This window comes from Leopardus geoffroyi, chromosome C1, assembly GCF_018350155.1.
Source record: "Leopardus geoffroyi isolate Oge1 chromosome C1, O.geoffroyi_Oge1_pat1.0, whole genome shotgun sequence".
In the NCBI taxonomy this organism is placed as follows: Eukaryota; Metazoa; Chordata; class Mammalia; order Carnivora; family Felidae; genus Leopardus; species Leopardus geoffroyi.
This window is the reverse complement of record NC_059328.1, coordinates 219,018,580-219,042,207: the sequence shown is the minus strand read 5'-3', so window position 1 is coordinate 219,042,207 and position 23,628 is coordinate 219,018,580. Positions and strand designations below refer to the sequence as shown.

General features: G+C 54.3%; 1 protein-coding gene and 1 pseudogene across 3 annotated transcripts in view; both read right to left on the bottom strand.

The window, feature by feature from the left end:
• Window positions 1–15,945, bottom strand: part of RAMP1 (receptor activity modifying protein 1) — a 51,498-nt gene extending 35,553 nt beyond the window's left edge. The window contains exon 1 of one of the 3 annotated variants that reach the window (XM_045481921.1): window positions 15,383–15,945. In XM_045481921.1, coding sequence (XP_045337877.1) covers window positions 15,383–15,419 — 37 coding nt within the window. In that variant the 5' untranslated portion in view covers window positions 15,420–15,945. Of the gene's footprint in view, window positions 1–10,950; window positions 12,106–15,382 lie in introns of those variants that run through there. The other 2 variants (XM_045481922.1, XM_045481920.1) reach the window with 2 other exon arrangements.
• Window positions 15,946–20,515: 4,570 nt separating this feature from the next.
• On the bottom strand, window positions 20,516–20,693 carry LOC123600066 (annotated as a pseudogene).
• Between the last annotated feature and the right edge of the window lie 2,935 nt (window positions 20,694–23,628).

The following is a 23,628-nucleotide window of genomic DNA, read 5'->3' as shown; positions in this document are numbered from 1 at the left end:
GCCCTCAGGGCAGGTACACTGGGTATGGAGTTCTGGGGTCCCTGACTCTGAAACATGGCCTAGAAGGGGGTGTGTACTTGAGTGGGCTCGCCCCACGGCCCCTCAGACACCTGCCCCCTCTGCCTCCGTCTTCCAAGAATAAAATGCAAAGGAAACGGTCCTCTGGCCTCTATAATGCACAGCACTGCCCAAGCTCTTCACACCCACAGATATCTTGGAGGCAGGTCCTACTGTGATCATCAACTTACTAGACGGGAAACTGAGGCTTTGGGGCTCAGAAGCAGGCCTAAGGACCCAGTACCAGAAGAGGTGTAGGTTTGACTGAACTCAGCTAATGCCCAGTCCCAAGGTGTTGGGGACTAGGCAGGAAGCTGGGCAACATAGTGGAAGGCCTGGCCTCTCTTTCACTGCAGACCTGGGGGAGAGGGCAGAAGATGAAGAGAGGTGTTGGGGGTCATAGATGGGGGTCATGACAGCAGGCTGTGAAGTGCCATTTCAGACTGCAGCTTCAGGGGGCTCAATGGAGAGTTCCTGGATGGGTGTTCCTGGTGGGTACATGGGTGGGTAGACAGACGAATGGGTGGATGGGTGGGTGGATGCACAGGTGGGTGGATGGATGAGTGGATGATTGGTTGGATGGATGGACATATGGCTGGGAGGGTGGATGGATGGAAGAGTGGGTGGATAGATGAATGGGTGCATGGGTGGGTGGGTAGGTGCATAGATGGATGATTGGATGGACAGATGGGTGGGAAGCTAGATGGGTGGGTGGATGGACAGGTGGTGAGTGGATGGGTGGGTGGGTGGGTAGACAGTTGAATGGATGGATGGATGGACGAATGGATGGGTGGGTGGATGGATGGATGAGTGGGTGGATGGGTGGATGATTGGATGGACAGATGGGTGAGTAGATGGATGGAGTGGGTGGATGGACAGGTGGGTGGGTGGATGGATGAGTGGGTGGATAGATGAATGACTGGCTGGCTGGGTGGGTGGGTGGATGGATGGATGGATGGATGGATGGTGGATAGATGGATGGATGAATGGATGGGTGCATGGACGGATGGATGGGTGGATGGGTAGATAGATGAATGGATGCATGGGTGAGTGGGTGCATAGATGGATGATTGGATGGACAGATGGGTGGGAAGCTAGATGGGTGGATGGATGGACAGGTGGTGAGTGGATGGGTGAGTGGGTGGGTGGATAGACAGTTGAATGGATGGATGGATGGATGAATGGATGGGTGAGTGGATGGATGGATGATTGGATGGACAGATGGGTGGGTAGATAGATGGGGTGGGTGGATGGACAGATGGGTGGGTGGATGGGTGGGTAGATGGATGGATGGATGGATGGGTGGGTGGGTGGGTGGTGGATGGATGAACGGACGGATGGATGGGTGGGTAGGTGGATAGATAGGACCCAGCCCACAGCTGTGCTAGAATGGAGTGTTGAATGGGAAGCTGAAGCCCTGGGCAGAGGTGACAGCTGGCTCACAGAGTAAGGTGTCAAACCGGGAGAGGAAGAGGTAAAGAACAGTCTTGGGTAAGGTAACAGAGCTGACTGGCAGCCTTAAACATGAGTGAAGAGGAGACTGACACTGAGGAGCTGGAGGGAGGCCAGCCATGGAGGCCACCTGGGAGCACTGACAGCAATGCCCTGAAGTCCCCTTGGGTGTGACCTCCCCTGGCCCTCCCAGAGTCCCAGGTACTGGGAGGCTGGTCAGGGCCTGTGCTCCTGGAAGAGAGGCCAGGATGTCTCAAAGTGGGCAAGAGCTATCCCCTCAAGGCAACGAGAGCTCTCGGGAAGGGGACAGGCGTCCAGCCACAAGTGTGCACCCACACACAATGCGCCCTTGCAGAGTCAGAGACTCAGGGTCAGGGGAGGACTGTGGTCAGAGGGGACTGATATCCTGTGGGTCCCAGGAAGAGATACGGCAAGGCGCCCCCAGCGGCGTCCACGGGCTCCACGCTCTTTCAGAGGGTTTATCTGAAGACCCCCGAGCCCCCACCGATTCCGCCAGAATGTGAGACGGGCGTGGGAGAGAGAACTCAGCCACTGAACTAATTACGTGACAGGACCCAGGCTGCACACATCACAGGGTGGGTCAAAGCTGACAAAGCGACATTCCAGAGCAGCGAAAGAAAAATTAAACCCAAACAAAACACACAACAAACCCCACGAAGGCAGAGATAGAGGGGAGGCCAGGCAGCAGAAGTCTGAGCCGCGGCCATCCCTGTGTCCGCTTCCTGGAGGGCGTCCCATGGGCAGGGTCTCATCAGGGTGGGCAGGACACCCCGGAAGGCTCCCGGGATGTTAGCCGGAGAAGCTGGGGAGTCAGGCCGGCGGGCAGGGTGGGGGTAAAAGGATGGCACGTGGGGAAAGCTCCTTGGAGGGTCTCCCGAGGACAGGACCCACGTGCGGGCCAGGCCAGGCCTCCCTCGATGCTCTGGGAAGGAGGGCCCCCCAACCAGGGCGCGTGGCAGTGGAGGCCGGGAGGCCACAGCATGTCCCTGGGGCTCTCTGGGAGCCCTCAGGAATCCTGCCCTCAGGAGCCCCCCACCCCTCTGTTCCTGACACTTCCCAACAGCCCCGGCGGGTGCCCCATGGATCCCACGCGAGCACGGCGAGGGTACCCCTGAGAAAGCCCACCGGCCGTGGACAGAGAGGTGCCGGGGGCTCACAGGGAGCTCAGGGGTGCTAGGACACCAGCTTCTGGAAGGAATTCCAAGCTGCCCATCCAGCCTCATTCCAAGGGTCACCCCTCTGTCCCCAGCCCTCGCTGCCCCCAGCACCCTGCCTATCTCCCCACTGGGAACACATGCCTTTCCCCAAGCGTGGCCTGTCCGTGGCTGTGGCCTCCTCCTCCTCCGAGAGGTCCCAGCTGTCCCCAGCCGTTCCCCTGGCCACTTCCTCAGCCTCATTTGGGGGCTGGAGCAGCTCTGTTTTCTCAGAACAGTATCTGCTGCCCCGCCTCTCCCACCCTCTCTGACGTGCGTGCACGTTAACATCTGTCCTCTGTCGTTGGGACAGTGACACTGGCTGACCAGAGGGTCAGCGGGTGTTCTGTGTGAGAGGGAAGCTAGGGCGCTTCCATCGTGGGCTCCCCTCCTGTGCGGGAACGGTCAGATTCAGGGCAAAGATGAATGTGCTTCTCGGTCAGGACGCTCGGCCACGGGTGACAGAAACCCCCGGGGGCTCCTGGGAGCACCCGAGGAATCGGGGACAGAGACACTAACAGGACGGAGGGGCTGCACTGACTGAGCCGCCCAGGTGCCTGGTTTGAGGTGTTTTTCTTTCTTCTTCTCTCTTTTAATGTTTATTTATTTTGAGAGAGAAGAGAGAGAGAGAGAGAGAGAGAGAATATGAAGGAGAATCCCAAGCAGGCTCCGTGCTGTCAGCGCAGAGCCCGACCGGAGGCTTGAACTCACAAACCTGAGCCGAGTCAGGACGCTTGACCCACTGAGCCACCCAGGCACCCCTTTTTCTTAAACAAGCCTCACGGGGTTTCTTTCCTTGGAGAGAGAGTACCTTACCGTTTTAAAACTGACTAAAACTGCCAGAAGTTTTAAACCCCGCCGTTTGGGGCCAGATGGGTTCTGTTCCTGTGTGGTTGCGAACGAAATCACTCGTAACTCTGTCTTTAAAAGGCCGTGTGCGGAGGCCGTGAGCAGATAGCATTCCGTCCTCGGCGTGTCAGGACAGCAGCCTTCCCTGGCATGTGCGTTCGTCAAGAATTAGGTGTCCTTTTAGGGAGAATTCCAAGAACGAGCTCCCTCTCTCCACAGCGGAAAACGCCCCTGACCTGAGCAGCAACGGTGGCCACACAAGGGCGGCGGGACCCTCAGGCGAGGTGACCGGGGGCCGGAAAGACAGGGAGGCCGGGCTCCCCTGGGGGACCCTGGGCTTCAGGGCTGCAGGACAGGTGCACTGAGAGACCTTTAATATTAGGTTTTCCAATGAGACACAAGGGGCCCAGGATGTGAACCCGATATGTCCCGTTTTACGGGTCCCTGGTCTGTGCCTGCGGATCTGGTAGGAAGGGCCCATCCTGCTCTGGCTGATTTCCTATTTCCAGAGGGAGAACCCGAGAGCCCACACCGTCCTCCAGAGCTGCAGTCGGGGGGCAGCTGGGGTGAAGGGTGGGTGGGAGGGTGGGCTGGGGGAGGGGCAGCTGCAGGGAGGCCTTCCTGCAGGGTGACCCGGCTGGAGGCTGAAGTACAGACCCCCCCAGAGGTGCCCGTGAGTGGGGGAAGGGGGAGTGCAGCCTGCGAGCCTCCAGAGACCCCAGACAGAGGAGGCCTCGCTTGGGGCCCGGGCAGGCTTCTTCACCTCTTGGGCCTCAGTTTCTCTGTCTGTGAAATGGGAACCTCCTGCACCAGGTGGGCTAATGCTTTCCAGAGGACGTGTTTTCATGGAAGCGATCCCACTTCAAAATGAACAGCCCACCTTGGTGGGGTTTTTGACATGAGCCTCCCTTAGCAACTCACAGGACACTGGAGGCCTGAACCCAGTGGCCTGTAGGGGCGATGGTGGGGAAGGACATGGGAGGCGCAGGAGGGGGAGACTGGGAGGGGCCAGGACACTTGCAGGGGCTCACTGTCTTGAGTCCACACACGGGTATACACGTATGTCCGAACCTTCCAAATTGTGCACTTCAAACGTGTTCTGTTTATTCTAGGCCAGTTGCACCTCAGTGCAACTGGTTAAAAATAGTAAGTGCAGGGGTGCCCGGGTGGCTCAGTTAAGTGTCCCACTCTTGATCTCGGCTCAGGTCATGATCTCACGGTTTGTGAGATCGGATCGAGCCCCAGGTCAGGCTCCATGCTACGACGTAGAGCCTGCTTGGGATTCTCTCTCCGTCCCTCCCCTGCTCTCTCTCTCTCTCTCTCAAAATAAATAAACTTAAAAAACAGTTTAAAAATCCCACAAAAACATACGATTGGTAAAATGTTACCTCTTTGCTCTTTCCAGATCTTCTAATCGCCATCGGGAAGATCCTCACTCCGCAGGCCCCCGCTACAGTGGTGCCAGCAGGGAGAGCCACCCACTTCCCCAGGATACCCCCTCGGGAGCCAAATCCCCAGGACGCTACATGCCTGGCCTGTCCCCGAGTGCCCCAGGGAATGACGTACTCGGAACTCGGTCTGAACACGCTGCCCTCATCCGTCAGCCTATTCTGACAAATGAAAACAAAAACCAAGATGACAACCCACCGAAAAAGAGATTAAACCTCTCGTGTGTCCAGTAAAAACTCCCTACTCGGGCGTCAAGGCCCCGCGAGCCATCCCTTCCTGGCTGCCCGGTGCACAGCCCTCCTCTGACCCCGGGGCGGCTGCCAGGAGGACCCGGTCCTGAGCCGAATGCAGGAGCTCGGGGCCTGCACCTCCCCGAACACGGTGTCCACCTGCAGCGGCTTCTGGGGAGCTTGGGGGCTGACGGCACGGAAAGCGAAGGTGTGAATGCGCCGGGACACCTCGCACTCCTCACCGGTGACGGCCCGCTTCTCTTCTCAGGCCTCTTCTGGCTTCTAGAAAGCTCAGAGTGGCTTGGGTCTTAGGAGACGGTCTTCTCGTCTCTCCTTTTAAATACTGTTGCTTTCACCTCTCGTAGAGGGTGCTGGTGCTGGGGGACACGATACCATGTCACATTTGGGCGCCTGAGGATATCTGTGTCTCCGCCAAGAGCCACCATCTGTATTTTTTTTGGAAGCAAGCTGGGCATCATGGGTAGAAAGTAGACCCGGCTCTAGGTCTGTTACGCGCCACTTCCAGAAGTGCTTCTCCTCCCATGGCTCACGCTGGGGGCGGCTGCACGCTGGGGACGCCTGCCCAGGGCGGCGACAACCACGCCTCAAGTGGCCAAGTCCTGTCCTAAGCCCTCTACAGGCATCGGTCTAGTTAATCCTTGCAAATAACCAGTATGGCAGGTTTTCTCGTTCTCTCATTTAACAGATGGAGACAGTGGGGGCTCAGAGAGGTTAAGAGACCTGCCCAGAGTCACACAGCCCAGGAGTGGTGCAGCCAGGAGGCAATCCCTGACTTGCTCCTCTCAGAACACCTGGGAGAGACAGTGAGGCCAGCCAGCTCAGTGCCAGGGACCCCCAAGGCAGCCCCAAGGCCTGTGGATGACCGACGTCCACAGGAGTTTTGAAGGGAGGCGTCTCTGCAGGCCAGCTTCGTCGGGGCCATCCTCCCTATGAGCGGTCAAGAGGGGTCTTGCTCGAGCGGCAGGAGGTCCACGCGATGGATGGCCACCCAGCCACCGACAGTGATGCCTGGCAGCGTGCAGGTGCCGAGGGAAGCAGGTGCAGGCCTCCCCCCACCTCACTGGGAGGACCGCTCCCACAGAGGGGCACCAGCGGAGAGGTCAAGGTGAGGACAGACGGCCCAAAGGGGCCCTCGGAGTCCTGGAGGGGCCGCCACCCAGACTCAATCCCACGGCCATCACTGGCATCCTGAAGGGACTTGTGGTACCACCAGAGGAGGGCAAAAGGAATTCTGTGATTTTATAAACCAATTTTGAGAGCTCACCTGTCAAAGAAGTCTATTTGGTGTGTGTTTAATTTTTTTTTTTTTTCAACGTTTATTTATTTTTTTTGGGACAGAGAGAGAGCATGAACGGGGGAGGGGCAGAGAGAGAGGGAGACACAGAATCGGAAACAGGCTCCAGGCTCTGAGCCATCAGCCCAGAGCCCGACGCAGGGCTCGAACTCACGGACCGCGAGATCGTGACCTGGCTGAAGTCGGACGCTTAACGGACTGCGCCACCCAGGCGCCCCTATTTGGTGTGTGTTTAATGACAACGCAGGGCACTGGCGCAGGTGTTCGATTTACAAATAAACCACAGTGCAGGGGGCTCCCTGGGGGAGGTGGTCTCGGGATGGCACCGATGGGGTGGGACCAGGAAGGCCTGGAGACAAGTGTTCTAGAGGTTGAGGTGCCCAGGCCCTGAGGGAGGAGCTCCCGGCCTCTCGGAGCACCTGCTCCTGCCTCCCTCATGGCTGGTTTCTCTGGCTCCCCCGGACCAGGCCCTTCAGTCACCAAGCCCTGTCCCCAGCGGGCAGGAGGTCCCAGTGCCAGCCCCTGTGTGGTTGCTGCGGTCCTTTCCGGCATTCCCCAAGTGGTCTCTGGGCATGTCACCACTGCTGTGCTTCCCTCCGAGCACACTGACTGCCCTCCAGGGGTCCCGTCTGCCCCCCAAAAGACTCTCTATCCCCAGCAGGAGGAATCCCCAGCCCCAGCTCTTCTCTGAGAAGCCAGTCAAGGGAGAAAGGAAAAGTCCTCTAGGCCGCAGCCCCGTTTCATTTGCCATTCAAACAGCAGTTTCTCCAATGATGCCTTTATCAAGCAGGTTCTCTGCTTGTCACCTGACCAGGATCCTCCTGGCAGACCCAGCCCACCATCCCCTTGCTCTGGCCCAGAGACCCTGCCTCCCTCCTTCCCTCACCCCCCCCCCCCAGAAGTGCCTGCTCTGTGCTAGACGTGGGGGCACCTGTTCACGTGTCCCCCGCATCCATGAGAAAATGGGATGCTAAAGCGGGCCCAAAACCTAACTGACACGGAATAACACCCAAAGACCGGGCAGTGGAGTCAGACAACGTCAGACTAAAAACTGATAAACCAGAGTATCATCGCTGACAGAGTTAAATTCCACCTGGAAAGCAGTGACGGGCACCTTGCACCTGCCAGGATGGCTACCTTCAGAAAACCAGAAAATAACACGTGTTGGTGAGGATGTGGACAAGTTGGAACGCTTGAGCGTTGCTGACGGAATGCAAAATGGTGCCCTTGCCGTGGGAAACAGGATGGCAGTTCCGGGAAAGTAGAGTAAACACAGAACCACGATCTGAGCCAGCAATCCCACTCCGAGGCAGACACGCAAAAGATGTGAAAGCAGGGTCTCGAACGGATACGTGCGCACGCGTGTTCACAGCGGCACGACTCGTGACAGTCAGACGCCGGGAGCCACACAGGTGTCCACCAACAGATGAACAGATAAAAATGCAGCCTATCTATACTTTTTTTTTTTTTTTTTAAATATTTGAGAGAGAGAAAGAGAGAGAGAGAGAGAACAAGTGGGAGGGGGGCAGAGAGAAAGAGGGAGACACAGAATCGGAAGCAGGCTCCAGGCTCTGAGCTGTCGGCCCAGAGCCCGACGTGGGGCTCGAACTCATGAACCGCAAGATCATGACCTGAGCCGAAGTGGGACACTTCATTGACTGAGCTACCCAGGCGCCCTAATTCAGCCTTGAAAAGGAAGGAAATCCTGCCGTAGGCTGCAGGTGGGTGAATCCTGACGATATCAGGCTCAGCGAAACAAGCCAGCCACAAAAAGACAGTACTGTGTGAGTTCACTCCTATGAAGTACACATTCCTAGGGACAGAAAGCAGATGGTGGGGGGTGGGGCAGGGGGTGCTCGTGTTTATGAAAAGTTAGCGTTTAACGGCAGAGTTGCAGTCTGGGAAGACGAGAAAGTTCTGGAGATGGATGACGAGGATGGTTCCCCGACAATGTGAACGTACTTTGTGCCACAGAACCTTTACATGGGTAAGGTGGTAAATTTTATGTTATGTACGTGTATTTTTTTATTTTTAAAGTTTATTTAGTTTTGAGACAGAGAAAGACAGAGCATGAATGGCGGAGGGTCAGGGAGAGAAGGAGACACAGAATCTGAAACAGAAACCAAAAAACCTGAGCAGTTGGGATTTTTAAAAAACCTGCTTCCAAAGAATTCAGAGGCTAAGGAGGAAACTGAAGCCACACGCACGGAAAATGTAGAAAATATTAACAATGGCCACAAGACAGACACTTGGGGAAGGCGGCCAAGAGGCCCAGCGGAGAATGGACTGGACAAGCGTCACTACTGAAAAGAAAAGCAAACGGGTTCAGCATTTGAGGAAAAAGAACTGGTCTGCTGGGGGTGGGGCTGGGGGACAGACGACAGACATCCAGCGTGTCCACGTCCATCAAGGAACAACGCGAAACCCTCAGGTCGCGAATCGCTCCGAAAAAGGGCAAATGTCCACAGGCACAAGTAGAAAAACAAGATAATTGTCTATATCGTTACACGTTGGATAAAATGGACAAGTTCACAGAAAGCGTGAAACAGGGTCCTTGCCGTGAGAAATAGGAAACCCAGGCGGACCCATACCCATGAGAGTCTGCTCTCTTCAGCCCCGAAGGGGCTCCACCCAGATGGTGTTCTGGGTGGAAATGGGGGTCCTCAGCTCTTGGGCGATGTCTCTCATTTGCGCCTCGCAAACTGCCCCGATACAGACGGAAAGGATGGAAGTTCTCGCACGTCTTTTGGGAAGAGAACCCAGTGCCACTAACGCCACGCACCGAAGCCACCTGACCTAGCGATGACGGAGCAAAACACAAGACGAGCAGCGGTCGGCAGACTCCTGGGTCTGCACGGGCACCTGGAGAGACCCCGTTTGTCCCAGAAAGGCTCGAGACTCGCATGGCAGACCTCCTCTCCACCTGTGCCCCCCTCTCCGTGGCGCCAGCACCTCCCCCCCCCCGCCACAGAGAGCTCCCAACTCCTCCCGCTGTTAGTGTGGTTGCAGTTAGTGGTTCTTCCTTCACATCAAGAAAGCAGAGCTCACACATGGAAAGAAGGCTCGTTCTCCTTCCTTCCTCCCCCGCTCACCCAGCTGAGATAACATGACATAAAAAGCATCTTGCTCCCGAAGGAGAAAGACCGAAGGTTTGGGACGCTGCTGGCGGAAGAGACACCGTCCCAGCAAGTGGGAGCAGAAGACAAAGTGAAGAGTCCCCGAGACGATCTCATGACGTGTCTGAAAAAGTCAAGGGGGAGAAGGACGGAAACAAAGCCAGAAGACAGCCCTGCCAGACACCGAGGGCGGGGAGAGAGGCCAACCAACCACACCGCAAACATACGAAAAGGAGCCTAGAGGACAGCAGCGGCCAGTTAGAAAATAAATAGGGGAGGGGAGCCCGTTTGCAGTAATTGCTAGGAACCCGCGGGGGACACGGGGTCCTGCTGGAGGGGGGAGGTACTGAGTGTGGCTTCCTAACCAGCTGGTCTTGATGTGAATCCTCCCCGATCAGTCAATAAATCAGAGCAACTGCCATTCAAACCCCAACAGCCACTTAGCTAGAAAATGGGCAGCCGGCCCAGGTGGACCAGAGATCTGCATATTTAAAACCAGGGCGCCCCAGAGGGAACCTGGGGTCGGCAGGCTCTCTGGCTGACCCCGGCTGACCCCTCTCTCAGGGGCCCCACGGATGCTGCCCCTGTCAAAGTGCCCAGTGGCACCCTGCAGCCACATCTGTCTCCTCTCCGTGGCCTCGACTGCTAGTCCCCGGCCAGCACCCGTCTTCATCCCTTCTGTCTGCGCTTCGCACACCTTCCCGACTGTGATGTTACCCCAGATGTCTCTCCCGGCCGTACCTCTCTTCTGGGCCCTGCGCTTGTGTGGACACCGGCCTACCTGCCATTGTCCCTTACTGTCCAAGGGGGACAGCTAGCCCAACGTGGCTGCTGTGACTGGGGCTCCCAGCTTCAGCAAATAAAAATACAGGACGTCCAAGTAAATGTGAATGTCAGCTAAGCATGAGTATTTAGAAGTATGGCACGAGACAGGCTTATACTAAAACGGTCCGTCATTTATCTGAAGTTCGAATTTAAGTGGGGGCCATGCGTCCTCCCCGCCAGCCCCGCGGTGGACCCCCACCCTCCGCCTCTGCCAGGCGCCTGGCGGCTCCCGATGCCTCCCTGTTTCCTTGCGGCCCACACCCAAACCCACGGCGTGTCCCTCACTCCTGCCACCTCAAACCTCCGGCTGCACCCCCATCCCGCCAGCCCTCGCTGGTCCCCTGCCTCCAACCCGCCGAAGCACAGCAGCCCACGGCTCTCCCAAACCACTTAAGATGCTTCAGGCTTCCCCACTGCCCTGGGATGAAATCTGGATGGCTTACCCTGGCCCACAGGCTCGGGTCCTCCTTGAGCGCCCGCCTTGCTCAAAGCCCTCCTCTCGCCACACTTCAGCCATCAAGGCTTCCGGAAAGTTCCAAGATTCAGGCCTCTGCATAACCACCTTGGGGATCTGGAGGGCTTTTCCAAAACTGCTCAGGGCTCGGGAGAAGGGCCCCCACCTCCAGCTCTACCCCCATGGCTTATTTCCTTTCGCGCAAAGAGCACTGTTTATACGTGTTTACACGGAAGGGCTTCTCAGACTCGGCCCCACAGACGTTGGTGCTGGGCCATTCTTGCGGGGGTGAGGGGCTGTCCAAAGCTGAACAGGGCAGCCTCCAGCAGTGGGCTACCTACTAGAACCCCTTTCCTGTCATGACACAACACGACCCACTTGAGGTACAGGACACATAGGAGTTTCCAGGAGAAACGGTTTCGCTCTCCTATCTGTCCACCTACCCAGCCAGCAGCCATCTTTCCTCTGACCATCACACCCATGGAATCTTCTAGAGGCAATAAACACACACACAAACAGAGAAAGCCAACCTTGGGTATCAGTGTCACCAGGTTTCTGTTTAAGTGATTATGCCTGCTAGACCTCTTCCCTCTGTGACATGCGGTTTTGCTTCGTGATACGTGAACTGCTTGAATTCTACTTGATCGCGGGTCAGAGTATGTGACAATATGGCGGTCATCGGTATGCAATTCTTTCCCTGGGCCAATTGCTGCCTTTTGCCCTCCCGGGCACGTGTGGCTCAGGAAGACTCCTTCCTGGTGGGCCTTGCAGGCACAGGAGGTGCAGAGCCCGGGAGAGCACGGTGGGTGCTAGCCAGGTCCCCTTGCACCCCAGCCCCTGTGAGTGACCCGGTGGGAAGATGGTTGCCCACCCCAGGGGTGGCGGGAGGGGCAGCCGGGGAAGGCTTCCCAGAGGCAGGCAGACATCTGGAAGGGGGGCCGTGCAGCTGGGGGGCAGGAGGCAAGCAAGGCCAGGCGGGAGAGGTCCCAGCATCCACTGTGGGGACCGCCCATGGCAGGGAGGGCGGCATCAGAGGACCAAATAAAGGAGGCAGCACGAGGCCTGATGAGGAACAAAGGAAGCGGGGCCTCTGCCCCCCGGCCTGGTTGGTGCGTCTCCGGGTGGGGGTGGGGGGCACTCCCAGGGGGGGTGCTTACATACTTCAGATGATGATGGAAGTGAGGTCTTTCCGTGGCAAGGAAAATACTGAAATAAAACAATCTTTGGGGGAAAAAAATCTTCTCCACGGACAACAATCACCTCATTATGTTAACATGAATACGGTCCTGTTTAGGTCGGGAGCCCTCCTGGGCCGCTTTGCTGACATAACCGTCCTTACTGAGAGCCCGTGAGTTCTCCAGAACGTCACTCAGCGGTGGGGGTCATCCTGTCACGGAGGGAGGCAGGTCTGGTGACGAGGCCACCTCACCGGGGGGCTCTGTGTGTGAGGGGGGCGGGCATCCCCTCTCTCAGCATCACCTGTCTCTCTGGCGTGCAGAGGCAGGCGGGCACGGGGCCTCCTCCACCCGGCTCCCCTCTCCCCTTCCCACTCCTGCTCTCCTCCTCCCTGCCACACACCCTCAGGATGCCTTCCCTGAGGCCTGGGAGAGAAGAGGCTCCCGGCGGGGTTTCCAAGCCCTCAGAGCCCACTGCTGCCTGCCGCGTAGCAGGCACCTGTCCGTCTGTGTTGTCATGGTCCCCCCACCCGCGGCTCACAGGATGGGATGTGACAGCCGGGCTTGGAGATCCAACCGAGGGGAGGGAGCCCGCTTTTCCCACGGCTCCAGCAGGAAACGGATTGTTCAGCCAGGGTCCCCTGCCCTCCCTGAGGCAATCCTGGTGGACAGGCCTGAGTCGGGGCCCAGAGAGGGGAGAGCCCCCCCATGCCGGGTGGGCCTGGCCTTGGGAAGGAAGGGCTCTGACCGCCCCAAGGCTGGGGACGCTGGCAGCCAAACCTGGGGGCTCCACTCTTGGGGGCTCAGCACTGGCATTCACACCACAAGCGGCAACCACATCACACGCTCTGCCAGACCCACATTTTAACTGAGGAGAAGCTGTGGAATCGGTTCATTCCGGGCGGCGGGGGCGGGGGGGGGGGGGTGGGTTGGAATCTGGAGGAACAGAACCAGCTATTTGCCATAAGGAAGGACTCCACCGAAAACATTCCCTTGGCAGGAGGCTCACTACAACTTGCAGCGTGGGTACAAGCTCTCTCAACAGCTCTGGCCTGGGCCTGACCGTAACGTGCCTACGGGAGGGAGACAAAAATCCAGAAATTTCTCTCCCTGCGGTTAAATACCCAGGGAGAGTAAACAAACACGCCGAGTTGATTAGCAAACAAGAATCCTTCAGCTTTGGATTCCAGGGTTAGAACTGTCTCCAGACTGAAACCAGCGCCACAATCTAAAGTAGACACATTTATTGTATTTCCTGCGACATCCCAGTCAGTCCCAAACATTTATACGACATCCCAGTCCCAAACATTTATACGTGTATTTATATAGAGTCATATATTTCAATAAATACGGCAGCCTTGCAAGAAAACCCTCAATGCGGCCCCCCATCCCCACCTCCCTGCACACCAGGGAGGGCACCTGCTTCCCAGGTCAGGTGACAGACAAGCATATCACCCAAGACGGCATCAGCCAGCACACCGGGTGAGGGTGGGCTCACAGATACAGGGGTTTCCAACAAACACAGCCATCCCAGAATAACCCTGGCTCCTCTGGAAACGTCCTTCTCTTCTGATTGATGAAAAACTTTTCAGTGGCTATACTTAAAATTTACAAAATGCATGCGGTCATACCAGTCTTCTGTAAACACAAGCGCATACACAAAGTCCAGGCTTACAACAGCGTGGTTATAAAACTGTTACGGTTAAGTTCTTGAGCCTATGGACTAGCATACTTAAAAAAAAAAGAAAGAAGGAAATTCCACATTGCTATTTTGGGTAGCGAAATCTGCATCACCAAGGGAGATCTGGCTACTGCTATAATTTGGGAAGAAAATACTGTGGGCTCCGTAATTCTACTAATTACTGCTGGGCTCCAATGACATTAATTTACTGATAACTTCGTAAGGCGGCGTTTATTTGGAAAATAAAGATACAAACATTAGCCAGACCACTCAGAATAATGTTAAGATTACAGGACTTTGAACTTCCAGAACATGTATTACTTTCTTGGGAAACACGGAAAGACCTTACATGTGATCATGACAATAGTGTTTATTTACACAGGCTTTAGGGGGTGCAGCTTCTGGACAGCAGTGAGGACATTTAGTCAGTTGCCTTAAAAGAAAAGAGACACAACCCGGCTTCCTGCCTTGTTAGCAGGGACGCGTTCATTTCTTAGGAAACTAAAACAGTAAGTTCCATGTCAAACCAAATGGATCCCAACACAAAAGGGTAGAATAATACTGTAAGATTTTGCTTTACACAGAACCTCGGCCAAGACACTTTAAGAGGCAAGATCAGTTTTCAGATTACATTGCAGGGAAGCAGATGCTAAGGGTTTTAATAAATGAGAGAGATTCCTCCGCCAGCCTGCAACCACCAGGCTCCTGCACGTCCCTAAGCCCCTCTCCTCCAGGTGGCCTGGGCCACCTCCGCCGACAAGCCACACTGCCCCCAGCTGCTGCCCCCCCCCCCCCCACTACGTAATCAGGGCAGCGGTCATCCCTCATCAGGACTCGCACTCAGGTGCTCCCCACCAACATCACCTGTTCTGGGGAAAGACCACAAGTACCAGGGCAGTAGCCGCCGGCCGTGCATCTCCGGGCCGCTGGATTCTTCCGCTTAAGTGCCCTGTATTTAGTTTTTCTTAAAAAGTAACTAACTACATGAAGTGAGTCGAGTGGCTAAAGCAGTTTAGCAAGGTTTCTTAGCATTGACAGGGAAGTCACGAGGACAACTTCAAGGTAAATTATGCTAAGTCTGTGGCGCAGGTTCCTCTAGTCCCTGGGTTTGTTTTATAATCTCTCCCCAAACAGAAAGCTGAGTATGCTCTGCCTCCTCACCGAGAGTCCCTCTTTGAATTTCTAGCACACAGAAGTGCCAAGTTCACAAGCAAACAACAACAAGAAGGTTTGGAAACGTTCCCGAGGAAGAAGGCTGGTCTCATTTTTGCAAAGGACATCCTAGGGAGGTTTACTTGCAAATCAGCAAGTGCTGCATGAGACAGTCAGAGATTCTCGGTTTTAACTAGTTTCTAGATAAATGGGCCGCGGACCCGGTTCCCGGCGCCGAGGCTGCAAGGTGCCTGCTACCACGCGGAAGCCCGCGCGGGGCCGGCAAGCACAGGTGCGGGGAAGCGAGTTCGCGGGCGCGCGCGGGAAAGGTGCCCGCGCCCCTGCGAGCTCCCGGGGCCCCCAGGCCGCCCCTCTCCCCCCGACCTTCCCCGAGGGACCCCGGCCCTACTCACCCAGGAGCAGCCAGAGGCCGCCGAGGCTCCGGGCCATGGCGCGCCGCCGAGCCGGGCCGCCCGCGAGGACTGAGGCACCGGGGGCGGGAGCGGGGAGCGGCGGCGCGCGCCTGGCCCCGCCCACCGCGGCTCTGGAGGGGATTGGGGGCGGGGGCGGGGGCGGGGGCGGGCAGGTCGCGGGGGCGCAGCGGGGCGGGCCCGCACCTGCCGGCCGGGCGCGCGGAGGAGGCCGACCCCGCGGCGAGCAGCCCGCCCCGCGCGCTGCGAGCTCGGGGTCCCGGGACCCTCCGCTGGGACGCGCACGCGGGCTCTCCTGCAGTGTTCGCCCAACACGTTTCCACGCCAGAGAGGGTCTTCTAGACGGGGCACCTCAGGCTCAACCCGGGCACCATCCTCTTCCCCTCCCTAGGTTCCGGGCACTCTTGCCCCGGGGGTCTCCTTTGCGAAAGGTCAAGACCTCCTTTCTGCATCTCGCTCTCCCCCAAGGTGTGGGCACTGCGGATTCTCGGGGGATACAGCCAGTCCCAGAGCTCGGGGAGACGCTTACTAATCCCCAAAGGACACACGGTGAGGAACTGGAATACATGCTGAGGCCTGCAGTTTGAGCAATGGCGTGGGCGCAGGGGAGGAGGGACACGTCAGGTATGCGCAAAGGTCCTGGGGTCGGAGGAAACAGGGCTCTTGGGAGGACCGAAAGGCGGCCCCGACGGACCTGCTGCCCGGGATGGAATGGGGGGGGAGGCAGACGCGAGGCTGGGGAGCCTCATCAGACTCTGAACTTGAGTGGAGAGATGACGGCATTAGACTTGTCGTCTGCCGGCCCGGAGAACTCACACGGGGAGAGGACAAGAAGCTTGGGCATATTCGTTATAGAGGGTGAGAGAAGGGCTCCTTGGGGTACACGGGGTGCGGGGCGCCGCGGGGAAGGAGATTTTCCCCGCGCAGAGGTCTGAGTAGGGCACATGAAAAAGCCGTGCTGGTGGTTATTTTCCCCGCTCAGTGGTTCCGTCTTGTGACAGCCTATTCAAGGAGAGCCCCGAGGAACCCAGCAGGTTTGTGCTCACTGCGCGTGGGAGGGAAAGAATCACCCCCTCGAGTGCAGTGGGCACATCTGCGTCGTGGCTGATTCGTACACCGCGGTACACCTAGCGCGGCGCCTAGCGCAGGTCTGGAGGGAATCTGTTCCCGGGCTACATGAAGGGGAACAGAGCCACCTGCTGTCTGCCCAGAGAACAGGAGGCAGCCGAGGACCCTGTGCTGGCCCATCCATTCTTCTGAACCCAAGCTGGAGGGTGGGGGGAGGGGGGAACCTCAAGGCCGGCATGCCTACACCTGGGGCACCCCAAGGGTCCTGAGAGTGAGGGGTCTGTGTCAGATGGCGGGGGAGGGCACAAGCTCCCTTGCCTTGATTAGCCTCTCTTCCTGAACCTGAGGAAGATACACTCTATTGGGTGGCCTGGCCTCCCCACTTTATTCATTTGCTAGGCCTTGGAGTCCCTACTGTGTACAAGACTGTGCTAGATAAACAGTGCAGGCCCTGCTCTCCAGTCTATGCCGCAAATGCCAGGAACTGTATTGTACACGTGGAGTGTGTCCCATCTGGCTCGGCTGCAGTGTGTCTTGAGGGCTGGCTGGGAGGAGAGGAGGGGCAAGGGCCACCAGAAGGAAGGGGGTGGTGAGGGGCGAGAAGTGGGGCCCCAGCCGGGTTCCATGCACCTGTGCTAGGGAACAGCAGTCACCAGGAGGGCGAAGGGCGTGCATGGCTCTACCAGATGACGATACGGCCGCCCTTCCCACTCTCGGCTCACGGACCCCCCTGCGACTTCTCGTTGGGCCCTGTCACCCAAGGCACTGGGGATGCCTGTATCATCGCCAGGCCGACCAGGAGCCGTGTGGCATTTCTCCTCTCCGTGCTCTTACACACACCCCCTAACAGGTGCATGTACCTAAGAGGACAAAGTTTCTCTCTCAAGTTCACGGACTTTGGAAGTTCACAATTCCCTTGGGAATGCGTGCATGCGTGCGTGTGTGTGTGTTACAAACCCTCCAGCACTTTCCCTCCCAGTGGTCTCCACATCTGCACCTCGGGTCTGGGGAAGAGACATCTAGTAATGACTACAGGCTTCCTCTTCTGCAAGGGTGGGAAAGTGAGCTCTGTCAGCACTTGCCCCATGGCTATGACACACAACGAGCGTTGGCAACTTTGCCCTGGCTAGATCCTGTCTGATGCATTTGGACATCTACGTGGCAGTAAGGAGCACGGGAAATCATTCTTCTCCCCAGGCACCTCCAGCTAGATGGACATTACGTTCAACAGAGGAAGAGGTGAGGCATGGGCAGGTGCTTTGCCGTGTGCACAGCCAGGGTTAAAGACACAACCTAGATGGGTCAACAAGAACTGGTCGACATTGCTAAAAATTCAAAATTACCTATGACTTCTGCTTCCAGCCATGATGAAGTAACAGGGACTGGAGTTACCCTCCCCCCTTAAGCTGCAGACTGGACAAAAGCGATGACATGACCGTTGTCGCACTGGACCACGGGCAGTGCAGGTCTGGGATCCTGGGCAGCAGCAGAACAGGTGAGGACAGTCGGGACTGCTCACTGCCAGCAGCTTCCAGACCACAGGGCGGGTGGGGAACCCACACAGAGCCTGGCTGGGGTCTCGGAGTCGAGGAGCAAGCTGGGGGGCCAGGGGAGCCCAGGCAGCCAGAGAGGCAGGGCTCCAGAGGACCGGGGAGGACAGCGGCACAGGCGAGATCTGCAGAGTTTCTGGAGTCTCAGCCTAATAATGCTGGTCAGCACGTGTATGGAAGGACCTGCCCGAGGCACAGAAAAGGACCACCAGAAAAGGACAGGTTGGAAGAATCCCCAAGAGCTCACACAGGGCCTGTGATAGCTCCAGTTTTCCGCCAATTATAGTGGAAAAACCTCGAGATAAGCAGAACATCAGATAGAGGAATTGGAAGGGTATTGCCTTTAGAGTCCGAAGAAATTATATAGGCTGCCTTGGGGCTGCCCAACAAAGCTTAAAAGCAAGAACTGACAAAAACAAATGATTTCCAAGTAACCACTACATCCCAGAACAAAGACTTAAGAAAAAAAGAAAAGAAAAGAACGAAGCACCAGAGAACCAGAGGACAACCGCACGTGGCTGAATGCACGTGCTATCGCGAGTCCCGTCAGGAGTGTGTAAAAACTGTTCGAGAAACCTACAAATTCAAGAACGTTGACAAATCCCAAGCACAAGAATCATGAACAAAAATACACCAAGGCACGTCACAATCATATTGCTTAAGACCAGTAATAAAGAAGAAGTTTTAAAAGCGACCGGACACAAAGCACATTGTGTGCGGAGGGACAGCGTTAAGTACTGGAAGGAAACAGCAATGACAAGTTCTATAGTTTTTCAATAACTTGCTGGTACGAACGGGGAGACTTTGCCGGTGTCCTCGCCACTAGGCTAGCAATCGAGAGGTTAAGTTTTAGTCGTGATCGGTGATGAGTTAGTGGCCCCGGAGACGTTTCTACGCCACGACAACGCAGTTCTGTGGCTGGCCTGCAGCGTACAACTGTTAACCATTAAACAACAACAGCAGCATCTCGGGGACACTCAGCCTCAGCCTCGTCCAGCTCCAGTTTTTCAAATCCCCCACGGAGTCTCGCTGGTAAAACCCAACAGTTGGGACTTGCAGGCAGCTGAGAACTGCTTGCGTATTTGGATTTGCCCAAAAGCTCTCTCCAAAAGCGAGCGAAACAAAAAAGTGAAAAGTCAATTCTGCGCAAAACTACATCGTCAGCGTCACTAGGAGAGTTTTAGAACTGCAAAAGAACTGAATCAGAGACAAGTCGGCAGATGCCAGCGCGTGACCTCTCTCGCACCCCATCCGACCCGCAGCCACCCCACCTGAGTGAGAGCAGACGTGGCCTGACAAGGAACTGGGGGCAGAAGAGGGGGGCTGGTGAGGCCCTAAGATTAAATCCTAACGTCCAAGATATAAAACATTCAAGAAAGAAAACTTTTAAACATATCCCAATACTACAGAAATTAGTACAAGTCAATCTATCCAGAGCTGCGGCATAAAACCGGGAGAGAAGATTTGACACATGTGAACCGAGGACCCTCTACACTCTGCGAGACTCTTGTGACAAATGTGTCACATTACCACATGGGAGGGGATCAGGAATAAAAAACACACTTAACTTAGAAAATAATATTTTTGGTGGCACACTGAAAGGCTACAAAAAGAACCGTATGCAAATGCTGTACTTCTCACGGGACCCGGTTTGGAAATGCTGTAACGACTTCAGGTGCCCACTAGGACCGAATAAACAGAGGTATGCCTGTGTCTCTGTGTCCCTGGACCCATAGGTACACACACATTCCCTATTCCTTGGCTCTGTCTGCTGAGAGGGCCCAAGACCATCTCCGACAGCAGTGAGCACGTCGGCCGACCAGATGCTGATTTCTATACAGTATTCTCCAATAAAGGAAAATGGAGTTTGTCGAAGTGGCTGATTCCAGGGCTGGGCAAGGGCATGTACAAGATGAGCCTAAAATAGCCCGTGGTGCCAGAAAATAAGTGCTTGAGAAAGGATGGCAGTTTTTAAAAAAAGACACAGGGCCTGACCTGCCGAGGTTCCTAATCACTGAGGGCTCATGGCTCCTACTTCCTTATGGAATAATTTGAGTAAAAAAAAATTAGAAACGATAGTACTGTGTAACTCACAGAACAAAATAAACGTCACCGAGTCCACACTGATACAAACAAGTGGATAAATAAATAGGGGAGAAGGACAGCTTTTCCTTGCAGGCAAATTCTAAGTGACAAGTGTGGAAGGAATAAAAGACCTACAAAATCGCCATCAGACAAACACAAGAAAAACTGTTTCAGGCGAGATCCGCTGATGGACGCTGAAACCCGTGAGCAGAAGTTTTAGGAGAAACAGGTGTTTTCATACCTCCACAGATTTCCCCCAACCGCGAAGGCAAAACAGTAACTTCGCAGCGGAGAAACCCAGCAGAGCCCACTGGAACCACGAGAGGGTGTGACTTACAGGAGGCAAACCACGTACCTCAGATGGGGCGTTCCGAGGACTCAACGCTTCCGTGGGAGCTCTTCTCAAAAACTGCATAACTGCAATCTCATTAGGAGAAAACAGCTGATAAACTGTAATTGAGAAGGCATTCGCTAGCCAATCGATACTCATCAAAAGCATCAAGGTCATAAAAGACAAGAAAGTACTTAGCAACCGTCACAGACTAGAGGGGATACTACACTTGATCTTGGCCTAAAGGCCGAGAAGCGATAGACTAAAGGGGGCTAAAAACACCGGACTGGGTCCTGAAACAGAAAAAAGAACATTAGGGGCAAAAACCGGTGACACGGGAGTAAGACTCACGGCAGTTGTATCGTGCCAATGTTAGCGTCCTGGTTTTGACAAGTCTAGTAGGGTTATGCAAATTATCACCAGTGGAAGCTCAGTGAAGGGCACACGTGACTTACCATCTCTGCAACTTTTCTGTAAGTCTAAGACTGACGCTAAATAAAATTTAAACAGCTGTAGACCAAATCCTCAATCTGCACGCTGCTTACATTGCCTGTGTGCGTATGTCCCGAATGTTCTTGGTGAACACTGTAACCACCGCTAATTACTTCAGGAGTGTGTGTACGTGAGTGTGTGTGAGCGTGTGTACGTGTGACGGAGTGAGAGACACACAGAGAGAGAGGAAAGCAGGAGCCTCCTGGGCTAGTCAGACCTGAATTCAGTTCTGGAGTTGTCGATTTTCCTTTTTCTGTGCTTTACCTGTTAGAGTTGTGTTTTTATCATTTGCAGTCAAGTGCCCTCTCACTAACATACTAACTTGTGGTCTGCTTCGTTCTAAGAAATACTGAGTCTGGTTATAGCCATTCGCTGAAAAGGAAGAAAATAAATCAAGAAAGTAAACTGAAAATAAAACAGCAGGAGATACAAGAGTGCAGTTACTACCCCAAAGATGCGTCACTGCAGACCGCTAGATGATAGCCCTACCATCAGCGGCAAACCGCGCCTGACTCGTTCGCTGTGAACGAGTATTGTGTTTTACTTGCCGCCATCCCCAGGAGGGCAGACACTGACATTTTTACACACTAGACGACCGGGGCACAGGGAGATCACCTCGCTTGTCCAAGGCTAAACAGCTAGCAAAACTGGACCAGGAAATTTGAACCCAGAAAACCTGGCTTCAGAGCCTGCATTCTTAAGCAGTACACCACGAGGCTTTCAGCTTCCTGGCAATAAAGGCAAAGGCCTTTACAGCAACCAATATGTAGTAAGGATATTCTCTGATCGGTCAGGAGACTGCAACTGTCAACCCTATCATGCTGCTATTAAGATATAAGTTCTATATAAATAACAGCAGCTGAGGATTTATATAGCACTCACAGGTCAGACATAACGTTTTTTTCCCCCCAACAGTCAAAATTCAGGCAAATACGCAGATCCTGTAAACAATCTTATATTGCTCCTGAAGGTTTCCTAGAGATAACAATTGCAGTTGCATTAGCTTCCTCTTGCTAATGTAAGACATTCCCACGCACTTGGTGATTTAAACAATACAAATTTATTATCTTCTGGAGATCAGAGGTCGGACACAGGTCTCACGAGGCTGAAATCAAGATGTCGGCAGGCCTACATTCCTTCTGGAAGCTCTAGGGGAAAATCTGTTTCCTCGCCTTTTCTAACGTCTAAAGGCCACACCCCCATTCTTCGGCTCCAGTCCCCTTCTTCCATCTTCAAAGCCAGCAACAGCAGGTAGGGATGCTTCTAGAAATGGCTCTTTCTCTGGTTTTCTCTTTTGCCCACCCAGATAATCCAGCATCATCTTCCAGTCTCAAAGTCAGCTGTGTGGCAATCTTACTTCTGCAACCTGAATCCCCTTTGCCAAGTGACACATTCACATGTTTGGGGGTGAGGACGGGACAGTGTGGAGGGTCATTACGCTGCTAACCACAAGAGCTAACACTCTTTAAACATTCTATGTGCCAGGTAAATACTCTGTAATAAGTAACGATGATAACAGTGAAAAAGCTGTAAGTTCATATACACAGAACGCAGGCTGGAGAACTATTCCTTTAAAAAGAAACTCTCGATTCTACTCAGTTTCTCAGTTACACGTATTATCTCCGTGGACGAGAATCAACACTGGTGTCAGGCAGAGCCGACCGGGAATTTCTGGTCCCACGTTTTGGTGACAGTCTTACAACATTCCAGATCTCTGGTGATCTCCAAGCGTATTTATTTGCATATTCTAGTTGACACGGCTCAAGTGCTCTTTGTTGTTCCAACAATACAGTGGGAACGAAAGGTGACTGTGAGCAGAGGACGCCCACATGATCTGAAGCAGCCCTTTTAGTACAAATGACCATGTGAGTCAACACGCTTATTGGCAGCAGTGATCGTGTGATCGTGGCTGAAAGCCTTTTTCATCTATGAACGTCATCTGAGCTTTACCTTTAGTTTCTGAACAGAACATCTTTATTTAAAACACCTGACACCTGTAACATCAAGCGACCCTTTCTATATTTTCCCAAACCAAATGTCGTAATTTGCTCTGTATTCTAGAAGGGGACTCCGCTTCATCAAATCATTTTGGAAACAAATGACCTGAGGTAAGCTTCTTATTGTCACCAGCACGTTGAAAAGAGTATCTGGTCCATGTTTCAACTTTATGCGCTGTTAACTCTGAATGCAGCCTTTTATTTTATTTTATTTTTTTTATTCTTGAATGCAGCCTTTTAATGTAAATGACCATGCGATTTAACATATGGGAAGAAATCTCCACAATTCTCAGGTTCTACTAATTTAATGTATGGCCAAAAGCAATGATTCAAGTTTCATTTAAGAAACCTTTTAATTTTTTTTTTTTTTACACTCTGAAACCTAATTCCTGCTAGACATTTGGGATGATCTGGTGATACCTGGAGACAAATTACTATACGGAATAAACCCCAAATCCCTTAAAAGACAAGAATTTTGAAATCCAGTAGCTTGATGGTCAGCCTTCCCATCCATGTGTATTCCACACAGACACTACACTGGTAGGCTAATTCGCACGTGGAAAATGCCATCAAACCTGCAGAAAGTATTAAATTTACAGTGGTACTGTAGGTTCTGCCTTTATTAACTACAAATATGTCAAGTATAAATGTTAAATGAGCGACTTTTAATCAAGGATACCAACTATTGAACACTCTAAACATTTT